Source organism: Pleurodeles waltl, chromosome 3_1 (genome assembly GCF_031143425.1).
Source record: "Pleurodeles waltl isolate 20211129_DDA chromosome 3_1, aPleWal1.hap1.20221129, whole genome shotgun sequence".
Classification (NCBI taxonomy): Eukaryota; Metazoa; Chordata; class Amphibia; order Caudata; family Salamandridae; genus Pleurodeles; species Pleurodeles waltl.
Window position 1 is genome coordinate 1749745817 of NC_090440.1, and position 18748 is coordinate 1749764564.

The 18748-nt window shown below is 44.0% G+C and overlaps 1 protein-coding gene across 1 annotated transcript in view; it reads right to left on the reverse strand.

Moving 5' to 3' along the window:
* UNC80 (unc-80 homolog, NALCN channel complex subunit) overlaps positions 1-18748 on the reverse strand; it is a 2774722-nt gene that overhangs the window by 2248124 nt on the left and 507850 nt on the right. Inside the window, exon 10 of the mRNA XM_069225668.1 lies at positions 1009-1225. Within this exon, the coding sequence (XP_069081769.1) occupies positions 1009-1225 (217 nt within the window). The remainder of the gene's footprint in view (positions 1-1008; positions 1226-18748) is intronic.

The window sequence follows — 18748 nt, forward strand, 5'->3', positions numbered from 1 at the left end:
GCAGTGATGGATAGGTCTTTGTAACAAAAGGATATTTGTAATGCAACCATAAATGATAAAAATTATATTTTAAAAAAACATACAAATAAACACATCTGCAAGTTATCGTTTTCAAATTTGATGTGTAGAATGAGCTATGGAAATAGATGGTTGTTGTCGGTCAGAGGGGTTATAGGAGTGCTTTGGTGTGCTACAGACCTCCCCATGTCAACACGTAGCAATTCATTGTTTCTCTACACCTAAATAAGGCCACATCATTCAAAGGTTATTCACCAGCTATTGAATGCTCTCTGAAAATGATGTAGGTCGGTTTAATACAGCCTAGGTTGTTCTGAAGAGCTATAGATTCAGATACATATCGTCTATTTTATAATACCAGTTAATAGGAAGACCAGGTTGTGCAGAACCTAGTAATATCTTTATAAAAACCCTTTTTTAAGCTCAAATGGTTTTCATTCTTGCTGTTTATCTGAGCAGAGCCAAACAGCTTTTGGTGGAAAGTGCTTCACTCACTCTCTCATAACATAAACATTTTGTGATGTCAGAAATAAATGATATATCAGAGTAAAAGCGTCACAATGTCCCAGTCACTCTAAAAGCATAAAGAGATAACACTTACCACAAAAAAAAACAAATATTGATTATTAAAAACAATAACCACAGATAGGTGAATCATAAAAACATTTTTAAAAAAACAAATAAGGCACACAGAAAATAAATTATATTTGAACCTTCTGTGGACTTTTGTATTTGAAAGCATCTACATTTTCTTCGTTTATTTAAGAAAAATAGTTGGGCTTAACCTTAATTTTCAATGGAAAGTACTTATGAACCAATGTTATGAATGAATAGATGAACTTGTACTCAAGTGTCACATTACTTTCAATAACTGGGAACATGCTGAAGGATTTGACAAAATGACCACAGTCTAATCCACCATTAATGTGGACTGGAAAGAGTCAACAATCGAACTACCATGTACGACTGACATTCTTAAATATCCATCACCTAATATTGCAGTCTGCCATCCTCCTTTCTCAATGGCACGCTTGTCCTCTCCAATCCCAGAAAAGCTTCCGAAGGAGAAGGTGCTGCGTGTTGGGGAGACATCCAGGTGATCTTCATGCACCAGGAAAGGAACCCCCATCCTGCGCTGCCGCTTTTTGCCACCATGGTGATAAGGGATGGATCCTTTACGCTCACGCTCCTCTTTCCGGCTCTTAAACTGAATGATGAGGGTATAAAAGCAGACAGAGAACACATTAATATGTATTTATGGGCTGAAATGCCAAGAAGTGATTGAAGAACAAGGGTACAGAGATTAATACTGAGAATAATAATAAGAAAAAGGAAGTTGCCTACCAAGTAACAGGATAAAAGGACAGAATAAGAAAGTAAATATGTCCTGAGTGAAGAAGTATACGGAGATGAGCAATTGATCAATCACCAATTGATCAGTTCAAACCTATCCATACACATGATAACACTGAACAGTCCAAGGCAGATATAATAGGAACAGACACCACAAGACAATGTTAAAAAAGTCAGTGACAGAGGTAAAAGGAAACAAGCACAGACACAGCCAACAGGTTTGAAATTTTTTAGTGTGTTCACACTTGCAGAGATACAACATTCACTCACACATTGACATAGACCCACCATGTATTCATGTAGGCAAACAGAACAACATAGATACAAACAACAATGCACACAGAAGCCGAGACACCTACTGGTACCCACACAAATACCTATTTGGAGTCAAGCACATAATGCCTCCACCCCCCAGATATGCAGTTGTCCATGAAGTATACGGAGATGAGCAATTGATCAATCACCAATTGATCAGTTCAAACCTATCCATACACATGATAACACTGAACAGTCCAAGGCAGATATAATAGGAACAGACACCACAAGACAATGTTTAAAAAGTCAGTGACAGAGGTAAAAGGAAACAAGCACAGACACAGCCAACAGGTTTGAAATTTTTTAGTGTGTTCACACTTGCAGAGATACAACATTCACTCACACATTGACATAGACCCACCATGTATTCATGTAGGCAAACAGAACAACATAGATACAAACAACAATGCACACAGAAGCCGAGACACCTACTGGTACCCACACAAATACCTATTTGGAGTCAAGCACATAATGCCTCCACCCCCCAGATATGCAGTTGCCCATGTGCATACACAAACATACATTATGAAATGCTGGTTGCTTGTTTAGTGACATATGCTACTCTAATGTGCCTCAATGCTCTAAAGGTTATTGAAACATGAAAAGATGTGTACAAGAGGAAAGGATAAAGAAGACTTTTAAATGGATTTATATTTCACAAAACAGACTGATAGTGAAAAGCTGACCTTACGTATCTGAAACACGGGCTCAGGAAGGGGGGGGAGGAGAAGCAGATGGGAAGTGGGAACAATCAAGAGGAAGGAACAGAACAGTCTGTGGAATAGTGTTCTGGTACTGAGTGTGCGGGTATGGTAGAATGATAGACAGATGTCAGGGTAAGCAAGGGAGAGCCTGCAACCCATTTACACATGTCAAAACACAGAGGCTGACAAAAACAACAAACAGTCCCGATCATTATAGACACATGAGACAGTGCGCATTCGTAGGGCAACAAGACAGCGCTGATGCTTAGCTCGCCTGCTCACTCAGACCTCGGGGTAGGATTTGCAGCATGATTCAGGCTCCCTTGTGGTGACAGACCAGTTGCAGTGGTGACGGATTATAAGGGGAGCAGCAGGGTGAGTTTTTAGACCCTTCCAATTAGGTCTCTTGAAGATATCTCACTGGTTCAACTGTTCCCAGCACATCACCGCTGCAGTCGTCATTTTGTATGCTTCCTCAGAGCCACTCCCGGAGCTTTGGCGGAAGTTTCTCTCTCACCGTATCATGCAGAGAACTTTGCCTAGAACTACTCTCTGACTGGTGGCAGCCCATGGGCCTCTGATTACTAGCTAGACCATTCATTATACCTAAAGCTATTTTTATTTTTTTCCAGTGGCCCTCTTCTGATAGAGTTGAGGAGAATGTCTCTTCACCCATGCTTAGTCATTGAGGAGACAAATTTGTCTACTTAAAAAAAATAAAGGTCCCTATGGGTTGCCCTAGAAGATTCTACAAATAACTTGCTTTTTGCATGGAGGCACTGGCTGGGAAAAACAGGTGCCCCTCACCTTCACTTGCTACCTGTTTTTGACTTCTAGTTCTGTTTCTCTTTAATGGAATATTTTCACTAACCATTAATATTTACTACTGAATATTCAGCATTTCTTAATAATACTGGATTGTCATAGAGTTTATAACCATGCCTCATTCATTGCTATTCCACCACATCTTGCAAAGACCAAACAAGAAATGTTAGTAAAAGGGCAAAAAGAGATTCCTCTTCTCCAACCAAATCTTCACTATCTTTAATATTGGAAAATATCATTGATGAAATTAAAAATCTAAAACCGTTCACGGTTGAGACTACCATCACTTTTCACATAATGGATGAAAAATGGTCTAGTTTGGAGTTCAACATTTCCAAAGTAGGGCAGAGAATAAGTAACACTAAAGATATAGCAGCCAATTTAGTTTTATTGTCAAATGAAGTCATTCTACTCAAAAAACATATTGAAGATTTGGAAAATCGTAACAGGCACAACAATTTACAAATATATATGGGATTCCTGAAGGCTAAGACACGATTTCCTTTCTTCAGCTCAATATTCCTATGATTGGTGGTCGAAAAGATGGTATGTCTCTCAATATAAAAGGAGCTCCTTGTGTCGGGCATCAATCGTAGACATAATCTACTTCAGGCTAGCACAAAGGATCACCACTTACTTTCTGCAATACTTGGATCTATTGGATGTTCCCTCTGCAGCCAAACAACAAAAACAAATGTCATGGCTCGATCAGAAGATTTTCTTCACACAAAACATTGCAAGGGCTAGTAGAGGAAATGAATTTCTTGATCTCTGTCTGGCTTTAAGATCCATGAACGCTCACTTTGGTCTCATAAATCCATGTCTTTTTAAGGTTATTTTTAAAAGACAAAACATCTACCTTTGACAATCCAGAAGATCTCAAGATGTTTATTTTCCTACACAAAGGAGAAGGGATGGAAATTGACTTGATTCCTTGTGTTTTATTCTTGTCATAGCCATATTTTCCTCTATAATCTAGTTGACATATGTGCTCTCTCATATTGATAGTCAACATTTCAACATCTTTTCTTGACAGATACTGTCTGTGTTCAAGACATCTGATTGAAGTGTTTTGTGTTCCTGTGTCTTCCTGCCACACACTATACACCATTCAATGTTTTGTTTATCTATTCCTTTTTGGTATGCAATTCTTTTCTCTTTTCCTTACTATGTTTTATGTGTGCTTACTGTGCTGGGCATCTTCTGCAGACATGTTGTTAATATAATAATTTCTTATTCTCCTTTTCTTTTCAAGGGGGGCTGACGGCAGTTTGTCTTCTTCCTTTCTCGTGCCACCCTCTCCAGGTTCCATGATCCTTTAATCTCTTGATTTATTTGGCAATAGCAATTTGTCCTTTTGCCATCCCCTCTTCAAATCGACATGGTGGTTTTCATTGTCTCCCCTTCTATATTGTTTCTCTTTTCTGCATGTAGTTCTTTCCTTTTTATTCTACCTCTCTCCCTTCTGTCCTTTTTGGAACTGTCTTAACTTAGCCTTTCTTTTATATTGCTTAAACTGTTTTTACACTGTTCAACTTACTATAACTCACAGTATAGATACCACAAGTTGTTGTATTCTAGATGTAAAGTATCTTTTCTTTTTAAGAATATGTCTCATGAATAATCTTATTTGTGCTTTCATTAAATAATAAAGTTCTCTGTATACCTACTGAAAAACAAAGAGTTCTCATACATTTGTCCAGACTTAAGTGCCAGAATGTTCTTGTGCAGGAAATCTCTTAATAAAAGATAATAAATTGATAAAAAAAATGGGTGGGTCAGGTTTTGTGTTTACATTCTGGATATTAATACTGTAATTAAGGATGATGATGGCAAATGGCTTCTCTTGAATCTCACAATTAATGAAATATGGCGTTCCTCATGTAATAGGTATGTGCCTCCTGGGGTGAATTTTTAGTTCTGGGTTAATTTTTCACATTTGCTAAGGTCTTGCTCTAATGTCAACTTAATTGTTGGTGGTGACTGTAACCAACTAATCCATTCATAGAGAGATGTTCTCAGTCAAAAACATACCGAACAAAATGTAAAAATCTTACAAAATGTATTCTTTCAAAGTCTTTAGTTGATGCTTGGAGGACTTTTAATGCTGATGTTTCGGAATTTACATTCTACTCCTCAGTACATCAGAACAGACCTATGATAGATTTTTTATTTATGAATCAGAATATTCTAAAATCCTTAGCAAAAGCAGAAATTGGTCCTATACTAATTTCTGATCATTCCCCAGTCATTATTGACAAATATGTATTGTCAGAAGCTACAAATTTTAATTGAGACTTAATAATGCCATAATAAAAGATCATACATCTGTGGAGAAATTTGAGTGATTTGCCGCTGAGTTTTTTTAGAACAATCAAAAGATAGATATAGACATGAACTTTATCTGGGATGCCTTCAATTCAACTGCAAGAGGTTTCATTATTGACTATGTAGCTGTTAAGAAGGTGAAAGCTGTGAAAGAATCTTCTGCCTTGTTGCAACAGAATATATTTCCTCTAATCACAAAAATACATTGGTCCGTTTAACTTACACTAAAATGGAGTTTAACAGAAAATCAAATGAAAGAACTTGCTGGACTCTGTTACAAATTAATATTAAATATTATGGTGGTCGTAATAAAGGAGGCAAACTATTGGCTAATTATCTCAAAATTAAAAGGCAAACATTTTAAATGACTACTATCCATGATAAGCTAGGTAGCAGACATCATATTGATCATGGAATTTTGGATTGTTTTCTGGATTATTGCACTAATTTAAATACTCCAGAACATTAACCATCGACCAAGACTCTAGATGAATTCTTTAACTTAATTCCCAAACATCAAGATAGTTTAGTTAATTTCTCTTCACAGCAAAAGCGCATTTCAACTGTTGCAATTAAGGCAGCCCTTCGTACCCAAAGATGAACCTTTTAGCCCAGTTTTATTTTTAATTTATTTTGCAATTCTCTGCATTTTTTATTCCAAAATTGCTGTAATTATTTCAATACTTCCTCTCCATAAACAAGGTGCATAGTACTTTTTTGGAAGCTATGCTTTGTCTGATTCCTAGGATACGAAAGGATTTATCTCAGTGTGGGAACTACACACTCATTTCGTATTAACACTGATTGTAAGATTTTTGAACAGCTTAGCTCTGCATCTTAACTATATTATTCCTGAATTAACTGTCATTGAGCAATCAGGTTTTGTGAAAGGTAGATATATAATGGATTACTCTAGAACATTTTTGAATATCATATATTTAGCCTCACAGACCACCAATCATATTGCAGCAATCGCATTAGACGCAGAGAAGGCTTTTGGTGGAGTTCATTTGGATTATACGTTTAGAGTTCTGTTGGTGCTCCAACAAGCCACCCTCCAACCTTGACTCCTTCAAAACCACCCTCAAAGACTACCACCATCAACTCAGAGAAACCAAGAAAGAAGCTCTCACCACCCTCATTCAATCCAGCACCAACCAAGCCAGAAAACTATTCAGCATCATAAGGGAGTTCACCTGCTCCTCTGCTTCAACAAACACAATCCACCCTCTGTGACTAGCTATCAGACTACTTCCACCACAAAATCTCCAACATCTACAGAAACTTGGAGACCTAGCCCACCGACCTCAACTCCCCCACACCTGAAGCCACACCTCCCCCTCCCATGTACCCCATATCTCTGAATGGAAGAAGCTTGCAACAGAGGACACCATTGCCATAGTGATCTCCATCAACTCCGGCTCCCCCTTAGATCCCTGCCTGCACTACCTTTACAACTTAGGAAAAGAAGCAACTGCAAGAATCCTCACGGAATACCTCATTACCCCCATCACCAGACCCACCTTCCCCAGTGCCTGAAAACACGCCAAGGTCAAACTATTACTGACCCCAACGAACTAAAAGATTATCGCCCCATATCTCTCCTCCGTTTCCTGCCAAAACTGTGGAAAAATCCATCAACCGCAAGCTCACAGATTAACTTGAACACAACAACTTATTTAACCCATCCCAATTCAACTTCTGACCGAATCACAGCACTGAGCCTTGATATCAGCCACAGACGATGTCAGACGTTCCCCCTGACCTCAGAGGAACAGCCACCCTCATCCTACTCGACCTATCCACAGCATTCAACACCGTCTCCCACTACACCCTGATGAACAGACTCCACATGATCGGCATGCGAGACAATGAGCTCTACTGAATCTCCGCCTTCCTCACCGCCCAAACACAGAGAGTCCTTCTCCCACCCTTTGTCTCTGGCCTGAAAGACACCATTTGTGGAGTACCCCGAGGTCCTCCCTCAGCCCCACCCTCTTCAATGCATACATGACCCTGCTAGCCGACATCGCTCGTATCCACGGATTCAACATCATATCCTACGCCGACAACACCCAGCTCACCCTCTCTTTTGCAGACGACACCACGCAAACCAAATTCCAGAACACCTTGGATGAGATCAAACTGCCTCAAGCTAAACTCAGATAAAACAGTAATTCTCAACTTTGGTAACAAGCCATCTCCCTGGGATTATATATGGTGGCTGCTCACCCTCGGTCCCCCTCCTACACTAACAAGCCACACATGCAACCTCAGGATCATTCTGGACACCCACATAACCATGAAACAACAGATCAACTCGGTCTCCTCAGCCTGCTTCAACATCCTCTGTATGCTCCGTAAGATCTTCCATTGGATACCTATCACCACCAGGAAGGCTGTCACTCAGGCCCTCATCGCCTCGACTACGGCAACGCACTCTATGCCGGAACCTCCAAAGAACCCCAAAACCTCCAAATCATCAGCGAGACCCGTCCTTGACCTTCCTAGAAGGACCAGCATTACTCCCCACCTCAGAACACTCCACTGGCTCCCTGTAAGTCAACGTTGCCACTTCCAGCTCCTCACCCACGCTTACAAGGCCTTCCACAATACCGGACCCACCTACATCAATCAATCAATCAAAACATTTGTAGATCGCGCTACTCACCCGTGAGGGTCTCAAGGCGCTGGGGGAGCGGAAACGGGGGGGGCAGGGTGATTCACTGATCGAACAACCATGTCTTGAGGTTCTTTCTGAAGACCAGAAGGTCTTTGGTTTTGCGAAGGTCGGTGGGGAGGGAGTTCCAGGTTTTGGGGGCGAGGTAAGAGAAAGACCTGCCTCCTGTGGCAGTGCATTGGATGCGGGGGACTGTGCCTAGGGCGAGGTCAGCTGATCGGAGGTTGAGTGTGGGAGTGTGAAGTTAACTCTTTCATTGAGGTAGGTTGGGCCAGTGTTATGGAGGAATTTGTGGTGCGTGGATGAGGATCTTGAATGTGATTCTCTTGTCTATGGGGAGCCAGTGAAGGGATTTGCGGTGTGGTTAGATTCGTTTGTGGCGGGGGAGGCCAAGGACGAGTCGTGCGGCTGTGTTCTGGATTCTCTGGAGTTTGTGTTTGAGTTTGAGTGTGGTGCCGGCGTAGAGGGCGTTACCGTAGTCCAGTCTGCTGCTGATGAGTGCATGGGTGACTGTCTTTCTGGTTTGTGGGGGAATCCATTTGAAGGATTTTTTTAGAGTGCAGAGTGTGTGGAAGCAGGAGGAGGTTAGAGCAGTGATTTGCTGTGTCATGGAGAGGAAGGGGTCGAGGATGATGCCGAGGTTGCGTGCGTGGGTTGCGGGGGTGGGTGCGGGGCCTAGGGCGGTGGGCCACCAGGAGTCGTCCCATGTGGTTTTGTTGGGGCCGAAGATGATGATCTCGGTTTTGTTTGAGTTGAGCTTGAGGTGGTTAGTGGTCATCTAGTTGGCGGTGTCGAGGAGAGCGGCATGTAGGTTGGTTTTGGCGGTGGTGGGGGTGCGGGTGAGGGAGAGGATGAGGTGGGTGTCGTCTGCATAGGAGAGGATAGTGATTCTGTGTGCTCGGAGGATGTTGGCTAGGGGGATCATGTAGATGTTGAAGAGTGTGGGGCTGAGGGAGGACCCTTGGGGGACTCCGCAGGTGATCTTGGTAGTGTTGGAGTGGAAGGGCGGAAGACGGACTCTCTGGGTCCGGTCGATGAGGAAGGAGGTGAGCCAGTCTAAGGCGAATTCCTATGTTATGGGCCAGTTGGGAGTTTAGTCGTTCTGTGGGGATCTTGTCCCACATGCGGTATGGTGTGGTGTGTTGATGGTAGTGTGTGGGGGTTTGGTGAAGGAGAAGTGGACGCAGCGGTGGTCAGTCCAGAGGAGTTCGGTGGTGTGGGTGTAAGCTATGTGTTGGCTTGAGGTGAAAATTGCGTTGAGCGTGTGTCCTGCTGAGTGGGTGGGTGCGGCGACCAGTTGTTTGAGTCCGAGGTTGGTGAGGTTGTCTATGAGGGAGGTAGTGTTGGCCAGGAGGGCCCCTGCACTGCCCATGCCAAGTGAATGAGCATTGCAGGGGAACTGGTGGAACTGTTGGTTTCCTGGCGGTCCAACCATCGTGACTGTAATGTGGCGGTCAAACCACTGCATTGGTGGCGGTCCAGACTGCCACTGCTGGTGTGGCAGTCTATAGACCGTAATATGGCCCCAAATGTTTTGGCATTCCCTACTCTAACTTAATACAAAGAAACGTACTTGACATAGAAATGGATTTTCCTTTTTTAACTGTAGTGCATTTTATTATATTTCTCATTCAATACATTTTCAAATTAAAGAAAACATAGATACATGTATAGTACACAGAGACAGACACACCTAGCAGCAAATGGGTGATGACAGCCATGCTTGGAAGGAGAAATGGACGCAGTCTTCATGTCTACCTAATCCTTACCCCCTTTGCTAACAAAATCAAATTTGAAGTTGAGGAATGAGTGGTAGTAACATATATCCAACCTTTGCTCTCCCCAAGGGCATATAATCTCTAATAAGTGATGGGATACTTCAGTCTGCATGCCATCTAGTTTTTGCATTCTTTCCAATGATTGACATCAGGTAAAAATGCAGTGCTCCCTCCCTTAGGTTTGACACATCAATTTATGTGCATCAAATACATATCTATGTCTCAACTCTCACTTTAAGATTATCCTTAGGTTGATTTGTTCATTTAATGCAGATGAAGACTAAGGGTGTCATTATGACCCTGGTGCGTAGCAGTGCTGGTCGGACCACCGCCAATGTGGCGGTCTGGCAGCCACATTATGACCATGGCGGTTGCACCACTGTCGGACCGCCGCCACCACCAGATCACGACTTCTCGTCGGTCTGGTGGTGCTGGCGGTCCTAATCCGCCAGGGTAGTGCTGCATGCTGGGGAATGCAAGTCCCTTCTCTGCCGGTGACTACATGGCGGCAGCCCTGCCATGTAAAGCCTGGCAGAGACAGGTGCAGGGGGCCCTGTTGCGCTTTTCACGGTCTGTTTGTAATGGGGCTCTCGTAAAGGGGGCCTCACTAGTGGTAAACTGACCGCTGGAGTTTGGCGGACGGCCTTTTCCATCCTCCAAACTCATAATGACCCCCTAAATCTCACAGAATGTAATGATGTGTTAAATGAAAAAACACTATCAAAATCATGATGCCCAGTTTACATATTGCAAGCAAGCAATACTTTGGCTTATTTTATTATTGCTGCTTACATGCAAATTAAATGTGTTCTGCTACTGAGAAAGAATATTGGAAAACAAACTGCAAACATTGTATTGAATTAATTTACTGTGCTAAATAAATATTTGGCGCTCATGATTTCTTTTTCCACATTCTTGCCTTCCCAGATGTTATAAGTATTTATTTTACCATGTTGTGCTACCAGTTGTTACTTTTCTTCTAGCTGAAAATTGATTCAGAGCAATAAATCACTGTAAAAGAGTGAGGTACACTGCCTTGAAAAGAGGAAATTATAAATGGAGATTGGCAGTGAACATGTAGTCATCCAAACAAATGTCTTCCACAGGGAACTTTCTGCACAAACAGCCCTTTGTTTGTAGCAGTACCAGGAGGCCACCAATAAAAACAACAGATATTGTACTAAAATGTTAGGAAGTTAAACACTTTTCGTGAGATAAAAAACTTTGCACACCACTGTTGTGCAACCAATCACAAAGCCATCTAGCCTTAGTTCATTCTTGTTCAATAATTTTCCATGTTACTTTTGTGCAACACGTGCATACATGCACAAACATACAAAACATTGACATAGATAACAGATACCTAGAAATATGTAGGCACAGCAGCAAACCTACAGAGATTCATGAAAACACAGACTAACAAACTTACAACCACTATACCACACGGACCAGCACATTAACATGCTTACGACTGAGACCTACATACACCCAGCACACTGACCACCTGATATGCAGTCTCTCTGTCACACACACTCACATCTGCAGACACACACACACACACACACTTCTCCCCACCCCTATTGACTCTGCCACAGACCCATCTTAAACTACAAGAGGACATTTTTAATAGAATTACATGTCCTAAAACAGAGTAACCCTTAAGTATCTGGTGGTCAACGAGGAAGCAGGAGAGAATAAATAGGCTGTGGGAGAGGGTATTAGGAGTGGATAAGAATAAATAAACAGGAGAAGCAAACTGTAAGAAATCGGGTTATTAGTTTAGGGGGGCACTGAAATAATAAACACAATCCTTCCCAGGTTGAACCACAAAGGTCATAATAATAAAAATCACATAAAGATAAAAATCAGAAGAAGCCCATGATCAAGTGATTATGGTCTAAATTAGAAGAAGGTGAGTGGCAAGCAGCATTTGCTGAGTCACAACCTATCTTTAAGGGAGACACCAGGAGCAATATAGTAGCTTCGTAAACTGGCTAATCAGCTCACTTGATTTGAGAATACCTTGTAAAACATTAAAGCCTAACTTATCAGGATATATAGCCCCATGGCAAACTCAAATATTAAAGTTATTAAAGAAGGAGGCTAAGAAAAGAGACATAAATAGGAGGACGAATTATAAGGAACCAGATAAAATCCAAAATAGAACTGCATTAAATAATTACAAGAAAGCTATAAAAGAGGCTAGAGTAGCACACTTTGAGGACCAAATTAGCAGGGCTCCAATCGCCTCAAGAGAACTGTTTAATATTGTTAATCATCTCATGACCTCCCCTCCCCCACAGCTCCACATTATGAAGTCCATTAAATCAGGCTCCCCTTTAGACCCTGTGCCCTCTAATATTCTAAAGAAAGGCAGAACAACTCGAATTACAATCCTTTTGGGAATTCTGAATCACTCCCTTCTAACCTGTTGCATTCCTAAGATGTGGAAATGTTCGATAATTAAACTGTTACTAAAAAACAGATGCTAATCCTCTTATAGCAAAGAAATAAAGGCCTATTTCTTTGCTTCCGTTTGCAAGCAAGATTTTACAATAGCATGTGAATAAACATCTTTTTACTTTTATCGAAAGTCAAGGCATCTTACATCCCACTCAGACTGGCTTCAGGGCAGGTAGCAATACTGAATCTGCACTCCTAGCAGCCGCGGAACAAATCCGAGCAATTTTAGATCATGGGGTTAGAGCGGCCATGATAATGCTAGACCTTAACACTGCATTTGACACAGTGTCACATCCGCTCCTCCTTCAGAGAATGAAAGAAGTAGGAATTTCGCAAAAGCACACAGCTGGCTGGAAGCATTTCTGGCAGATGGAACCTTCCAGGTATGTAAAGGCTTCTGTTTAATCTATTCATTCATTGGAGCACGTGGTACCTCAAGGGTTATTATTAAGTCCTACCTTGTATAATCTCTATGTTCAGCCTTTGGCCGAGGCTGTACAAGCTTTTGACTTAGAGTAAGGGGGTCATTACGACCTTGGCGGATGGCGGTAATTCAGGGAAAGGTACTGCCACCAGGCTGGTGGTACCTTTTCCCAAATTATGACATTGGCTCAAGCCAAACTGCCAATGTACCGCTCAGTCTGCCAGGGTAGTAACAGCCGCCGGCCTGGAGACCCTCGGGATTATGACCCTGCCTACCACCATGGTTTTCGTGGCAACCTTACTGCCACGAAAACCATGGCGGTAGGCACTATCACTGCCAGGGAATTCCTTACCTGGCACTGATAGGGGTCTCCCCTGCCCCCCTCCCCCTCTGCAGAGTCCTCCCCCACCATCCCCCTCCCACTGCTGACCCCCTCTGACATTCATATACCCACATGCGCACACATACAACCATACACACATGCATACCCACATCCACCCATGCACGCACACATACATACCCACACCCCGCAACACACACTAACATACATTGTAGCACACACGCATTCACAACACACAACAGACAAGTACACTCACATTCATTCATTCACGCACGCAGTCCACGTGACTCACACCCGCATGCACGCATACAAAAACAGACACACCCCCCACACACACAACACCCACGCACACAACACACCCCACCCTCCATCCCCCCTCTCCTGTCAGAGAACCTGACTTACCTGCTTGTAGGGGGTTCTCCGGCAGGAGACAGGATGCAGCAATGCTGCCAGCAGCAGCGTCCGTCAGCAAAACACCGCCAGGCCGTATCATGGCTCATGATACGGTAGGTGGTGTTTGTCTGGCGTGTCGCTGCTGCTGGCAGCAGCGTCACCTTATCGCCGCTCGCCACCATGAATGTCGATGGAATACCGCTAGCCTTCTGGCAGTATTCCGCCTATGGTCATAATGCGGTTGTTAGCCACCGCAATGGTATGTTGCCGGCCGTTGCCATGGCGGTCAATACCACCAATGTTGTAATGAGGGCCTTAGTGCCCTATGCTGATGACATTCAAATTAATATGGCTTTCACTCCAGGAAATGATGGTGCCACCCCCAGCTAAAGACTTGTCTCAATGAAGTAACAAAATGGATGTCAAGGAGTTATGTTAAACGTAATGGAGACAAAACAGAGCTTATGGTGTTTGGAAAGGAAGAAGTACAACACTGGCATGTAGCATGGCCAGAGCAACTATGTGAGCCTCCAAACCAGCCTCAGTGGTCAAGAGTCTACGGTTCTGGATTGCTGAAAAGATGACTTTTAAGACTCAAGCCAATAAACTATAGCTGGACCATGTTTTGGAATTCTTAGATCTCTCAGAAAGTTTCTATATTTACTTCCTAGTTCCACAAGGAAAATTGTAGTACAACCTTTGATTCACTTCTGTCTTGATTACGGAACCTCTCTCTATCTGGGGAGCCCCAAGTACGTAATAAAATGGCTGCAAGCAACCCAGAATGCAGCAGAATAAGAAATGCCTCCTTGGCATGGTTACCCCCTGACTTTTTGCCTTTGATGATGCTAAGTTATGATTTGAAAGTGTGCTGGGACCCTGCTAACCAGGCCCCAGCACCAGTGTTCTTTCCCTAAACTGTACAACCCTGGCACTCAGGTAAGTCACTTGTAACTGGTACCCCTGGTACCAAGGCCCTAATGCCAGGGAAGGTCTCTAAGGGCTAAGGCATGTCTTGTGCCACCCTAGGGACCCCTCACTCAGCACATGCACACTGCCTCTCAGCTTGTGTGTGCTGGTGGGGAGAAAATGACTAAGTCACCTCAGAGTGCCATGCCAACCTCACACTGCCTGTGGCATAGGGAAGTCACCCCTCTAGCAGGCCTTACTGCCCAAAGGCAGGGTGCACTATACCACGGGTGAGGGCATATGTGCATGAGCACTATGCCCCTACAGTGTCTAAGCAAAACCTTAGAAATTGTAAGTGCAGGGTAGCCATAACAGTATATGGTCTGGGAGTTTGTCAAACACGAACTCCACAGTTCCATAATGGCTACACTGAAAACTGGGAAGTTTGGAATCAAACTTCTCAGCACAATAAATGCACACTGATGCCAGTGTGCAATTTAGTGTAAAATACACCCAGACGGCATCTTAGAGATGCCCCCTGAAAACATACCCGACTTCCAGTGTAGGCTGACTAGTTTCTGCCAGCCTGCCACACACCAGACATGTTGCAGGCCACATGAGGAGAGTGCCTTTGTCACTCTGTGGCCAGGAACAAAGCCTGTACTTCACACCTCCCCCTGCAGGAACTGTAACACCTGGCGGTGAGCCTCAAAGGCTCACCCCTTTTGTTACAGCGTCACAGGGCATCCCAGCTAGTGGAGATGCCCACCCCTATGGCCACTGCCCCCACTTTTGGCGGCAAGGCTGGACGAGATAATTAGACAAACAAGGAGGAGTCACCCACCAGTCAGGCCAGCCCCTTAGGTGTCTTGAGCTGAGGTGACCCTTACTTTTAGAAATCCTCCATCTTGTGAGTGAAGGATTCCCTCAACAGAATTAGGGATGTGCCCCACTCCCAACAGGGAGGAGGCACAAAGAGGGTATAACCACCCTCCAGGACAGTAGCCATTGGCTACTGCCCTCCCAGACCTAAACACACCCCTAAATTCAGTATTTTGGGGCTCCACAGAACCTAGGAAACTAGATTCCTGCAACCTTAACAGGAAGAAGGACTGCTGACCTGAAGCCCTGCAGTGAAGACGGAGATGACAACTGCTTTGTCCCCAGCCCTACCAGCCTGTCTCCCAACTTCGAAGAAAACTGCAACAGCGACGCATCCAACAGGGACCAGTGACCTCTGAAGCCTCAGAGGACTGCCCTGCAACCAAAGGACCAAGAAATTCCCACGAACAGCAGCCTGTTCAACAATCTCCAACTTTAAAGACTTCACGTTTCCCGCCGGAAGCGTGAGACTTTCCACTCTGCACCCGATGCCCCCGGCTTGTCCTGCGGAAAACCAACACTTCGGGGAGGACTCCCCAGCGACTGCGAGCCCGTGAGTATCCAGAGGTGACCCCCCTGAGTCCCCACAACGATGCCTGCAGAGGAAATCCAGAGGCTCCCCCTGATCGCGACTGCCTGTAACAAGGGACCCGACACCTGTAACCAACACTGCACCCGCAGCCCCCAGGACCTGAAGGAACCGAACTCCACTGCAGGAGTGACCCACAGGCGACCCTCTGCCTAGCCCAGGTGGTGGCTACCCCGAGGAGCCCCACCTGTGCCTGCCTGCATCGTTGAAGAGGCCCCCGTGTCTCCCCATTACTTCCTATCTAAAACCCAACGCCTGTTTGCACTCTGCACCCGGCCGCCCCTGTGCCGCTGAGGGTGTACTTTCTGTGCCTGCTTGTGTCCCCCCCGGTGCCCTACAAAACCCCCCATGGTCTGCCCCCCGAGGACGCGGGTACTTACCTGCTGGCAGACTGGAACCAAGGCACCCCTGTTCTCCATTGAAGCCTATGTGTTTTGGGCACCTCTTTGACCTCTGCACCTGACCGGCCCTGAGCTGCTGGTGTGGTAACTTTGGGGTTGCCTTGAACACCCAACGGTGGGCTACCTTGGACCCAACCGTAAGACTTGTAAGTGTTTTACTCACCTGCAAACTTAACCTTTACTTACCTCCTCCAGGAACTGTTGATTTTTGCAGTGTCCACTTTTAAAATAGCTTATTGCCATTTTTACAAAAACAGTACATGATATTGTGAATATTCAAAGTTCCCAGAGTACCTAAGTGAAATACCTTTCATATAAAGTATTACCTGTAAATCTTGAACCTGTGGTTCTTAAAATAAACTAGGAAAATATATTTTTCAATATAAAAACCTATTGGCCTGCAGTAAGTCTTTGAGTGTGTGTTCCTCATTTATTGCCTGTGTGTGTACAACAAATGCTTAACACCACCCTCTGATAAGCCTACTGCTCGACCACACTACCACAAAATAGAGCATTAGAATGATCTCTTTTTGCCACTATCTTACCTCTAGGGGGAACCCTTGGACTCTGTGCATGCTATTTCTTACTTTGAAATAGTATATACAGAGCCAACTTCCTACAAGCAGCAAGAACTTTACTTAAAATCCTAAAGCGCCAATGTACGTGTCAAATGCTGAAAGCTCTGCACTGGTCACCAGTGGAAAAAAGGATTCAGTTTTAAGCAATGTATATTGCTCACCGGACTTTGCAAGGAAAAGGACCTCTGATCATTCGAAACTTGTATCAGCTCATGTGCTTAAAAGATTTCTCAGGCCAAGTACTCTGGGCAGGCATGATAGTAGTACCAAAGGTCAATAGGGCAAAAGCGGGAGATTGTTATTTTTCTTTTCTTGCCCCCAGGCTACAGAATTCCCCTCCCTTTGGGATCCGGAAACTGTAGTCAGAACCTCTGTTCAGGAAGCTTCTTAAAACATATCTTTTTGATCTATAATTTTAGCTAGGGGACTATTTTAGGAAATTGGGGTGTTCATCTAGTGCTAGGAGGTTCGGAAGGGGTAGCCATGCGCTATAGAAATCCCGGTTGAATTGAACTGAATTGAACCACAAAGGTCACTAAATAAACCAATCCTCAACGCTGTGGTAGCTTGGCACAAAAAAGCAGTTAGGCTTAACTTAGAGGCAATATGTAAAGTATTTATACAGTGCTCAAACAGTAACAGAGTGAAAACACAACACAAGAATAATCCCAAACCAATTTCGAAAAATTTAGTACAATTTAATCAAAACAATGACATCAAAATGTCAAAAATCCAATCAGATGAACAGCAGATATAAGATTTCTAAAGTTTCAAGTGAAAATAGCACCAAAAAGCACAATGTGGCAGTCATAGCTATCTGGTGGTGCTGGACCTGTGGAAGGTCACATGTTCAGGGAGAACGTGATAGAGGGCAGGTCGGCTTCAGGGACCATGTTTATCCCCCTGAAGAGTTACCTTCTCAAGTCGACGTGAAGAGAGTCATCAGTGTTAGTAGGGCAGGGAGGAGGTCGCTGTCGTCGCGAGGAGCAAGCCAAGCGATGTGGACCGTTGCTGTATCGCATGAAGAGTCAGTTATTGCGAAAGCTTTCCACTGGTGGTCCTTGCAGGATGTTGATTTCAGCATGAAATGTAGGTCTTGCAATGGCGGTCATAGCAGATGGTCACTGTCACAGTGAAAAGCAGGTCCCGCAGGAGCTTCATGTTGGAGGACACAGTCCGTGCTCGATTCTCTGCAGGTTCAGTTGGTGTCGTTCAGCTGGGCAGTTGCAGAGAGGCCTCTAAAGTTTGTTGTGTCCTCGTAGCTGTGATGGGAGGCTCTGAAGTTGCCACTTTATACCTGGTGCTAGCCTCGTGAGGAGAATTCCCTGGCTTACACCCACAACTGATTCTGGTCCGTTCTTCTCTTTCCCCTCAGTCCGACTCTAAACGGTCTAGGGTGACAAATGCAAGGGCAGGCCTGGTGTTAGGCTCCTTTCTGTGTGCAACAGGCAGGCCCTTTGAAGTATAATAAGGGCAGGGGATAACCCCTCCACAGCCATCTTGTCAGGAATACACTCTCCCTTCACACCCAAGCCTTTTTTGACTCTATGTCTGCAAGCAATACACAAAACACCACAGGAGAACCATTCACGGTCAAATGACCCTGGACATAGGCAGAAAGGCACATTTGGTTTAAGGCAGAAAATGCCAACTTTCTAAAAGTGGCATTTTCAGAATACTAACTTAAAACCTGACTTTATTACTAAAGAGGATTTTAAATTACAATTCATTTGAAAGCAAAAGGCATATCTTTATCTGGTCACAACCT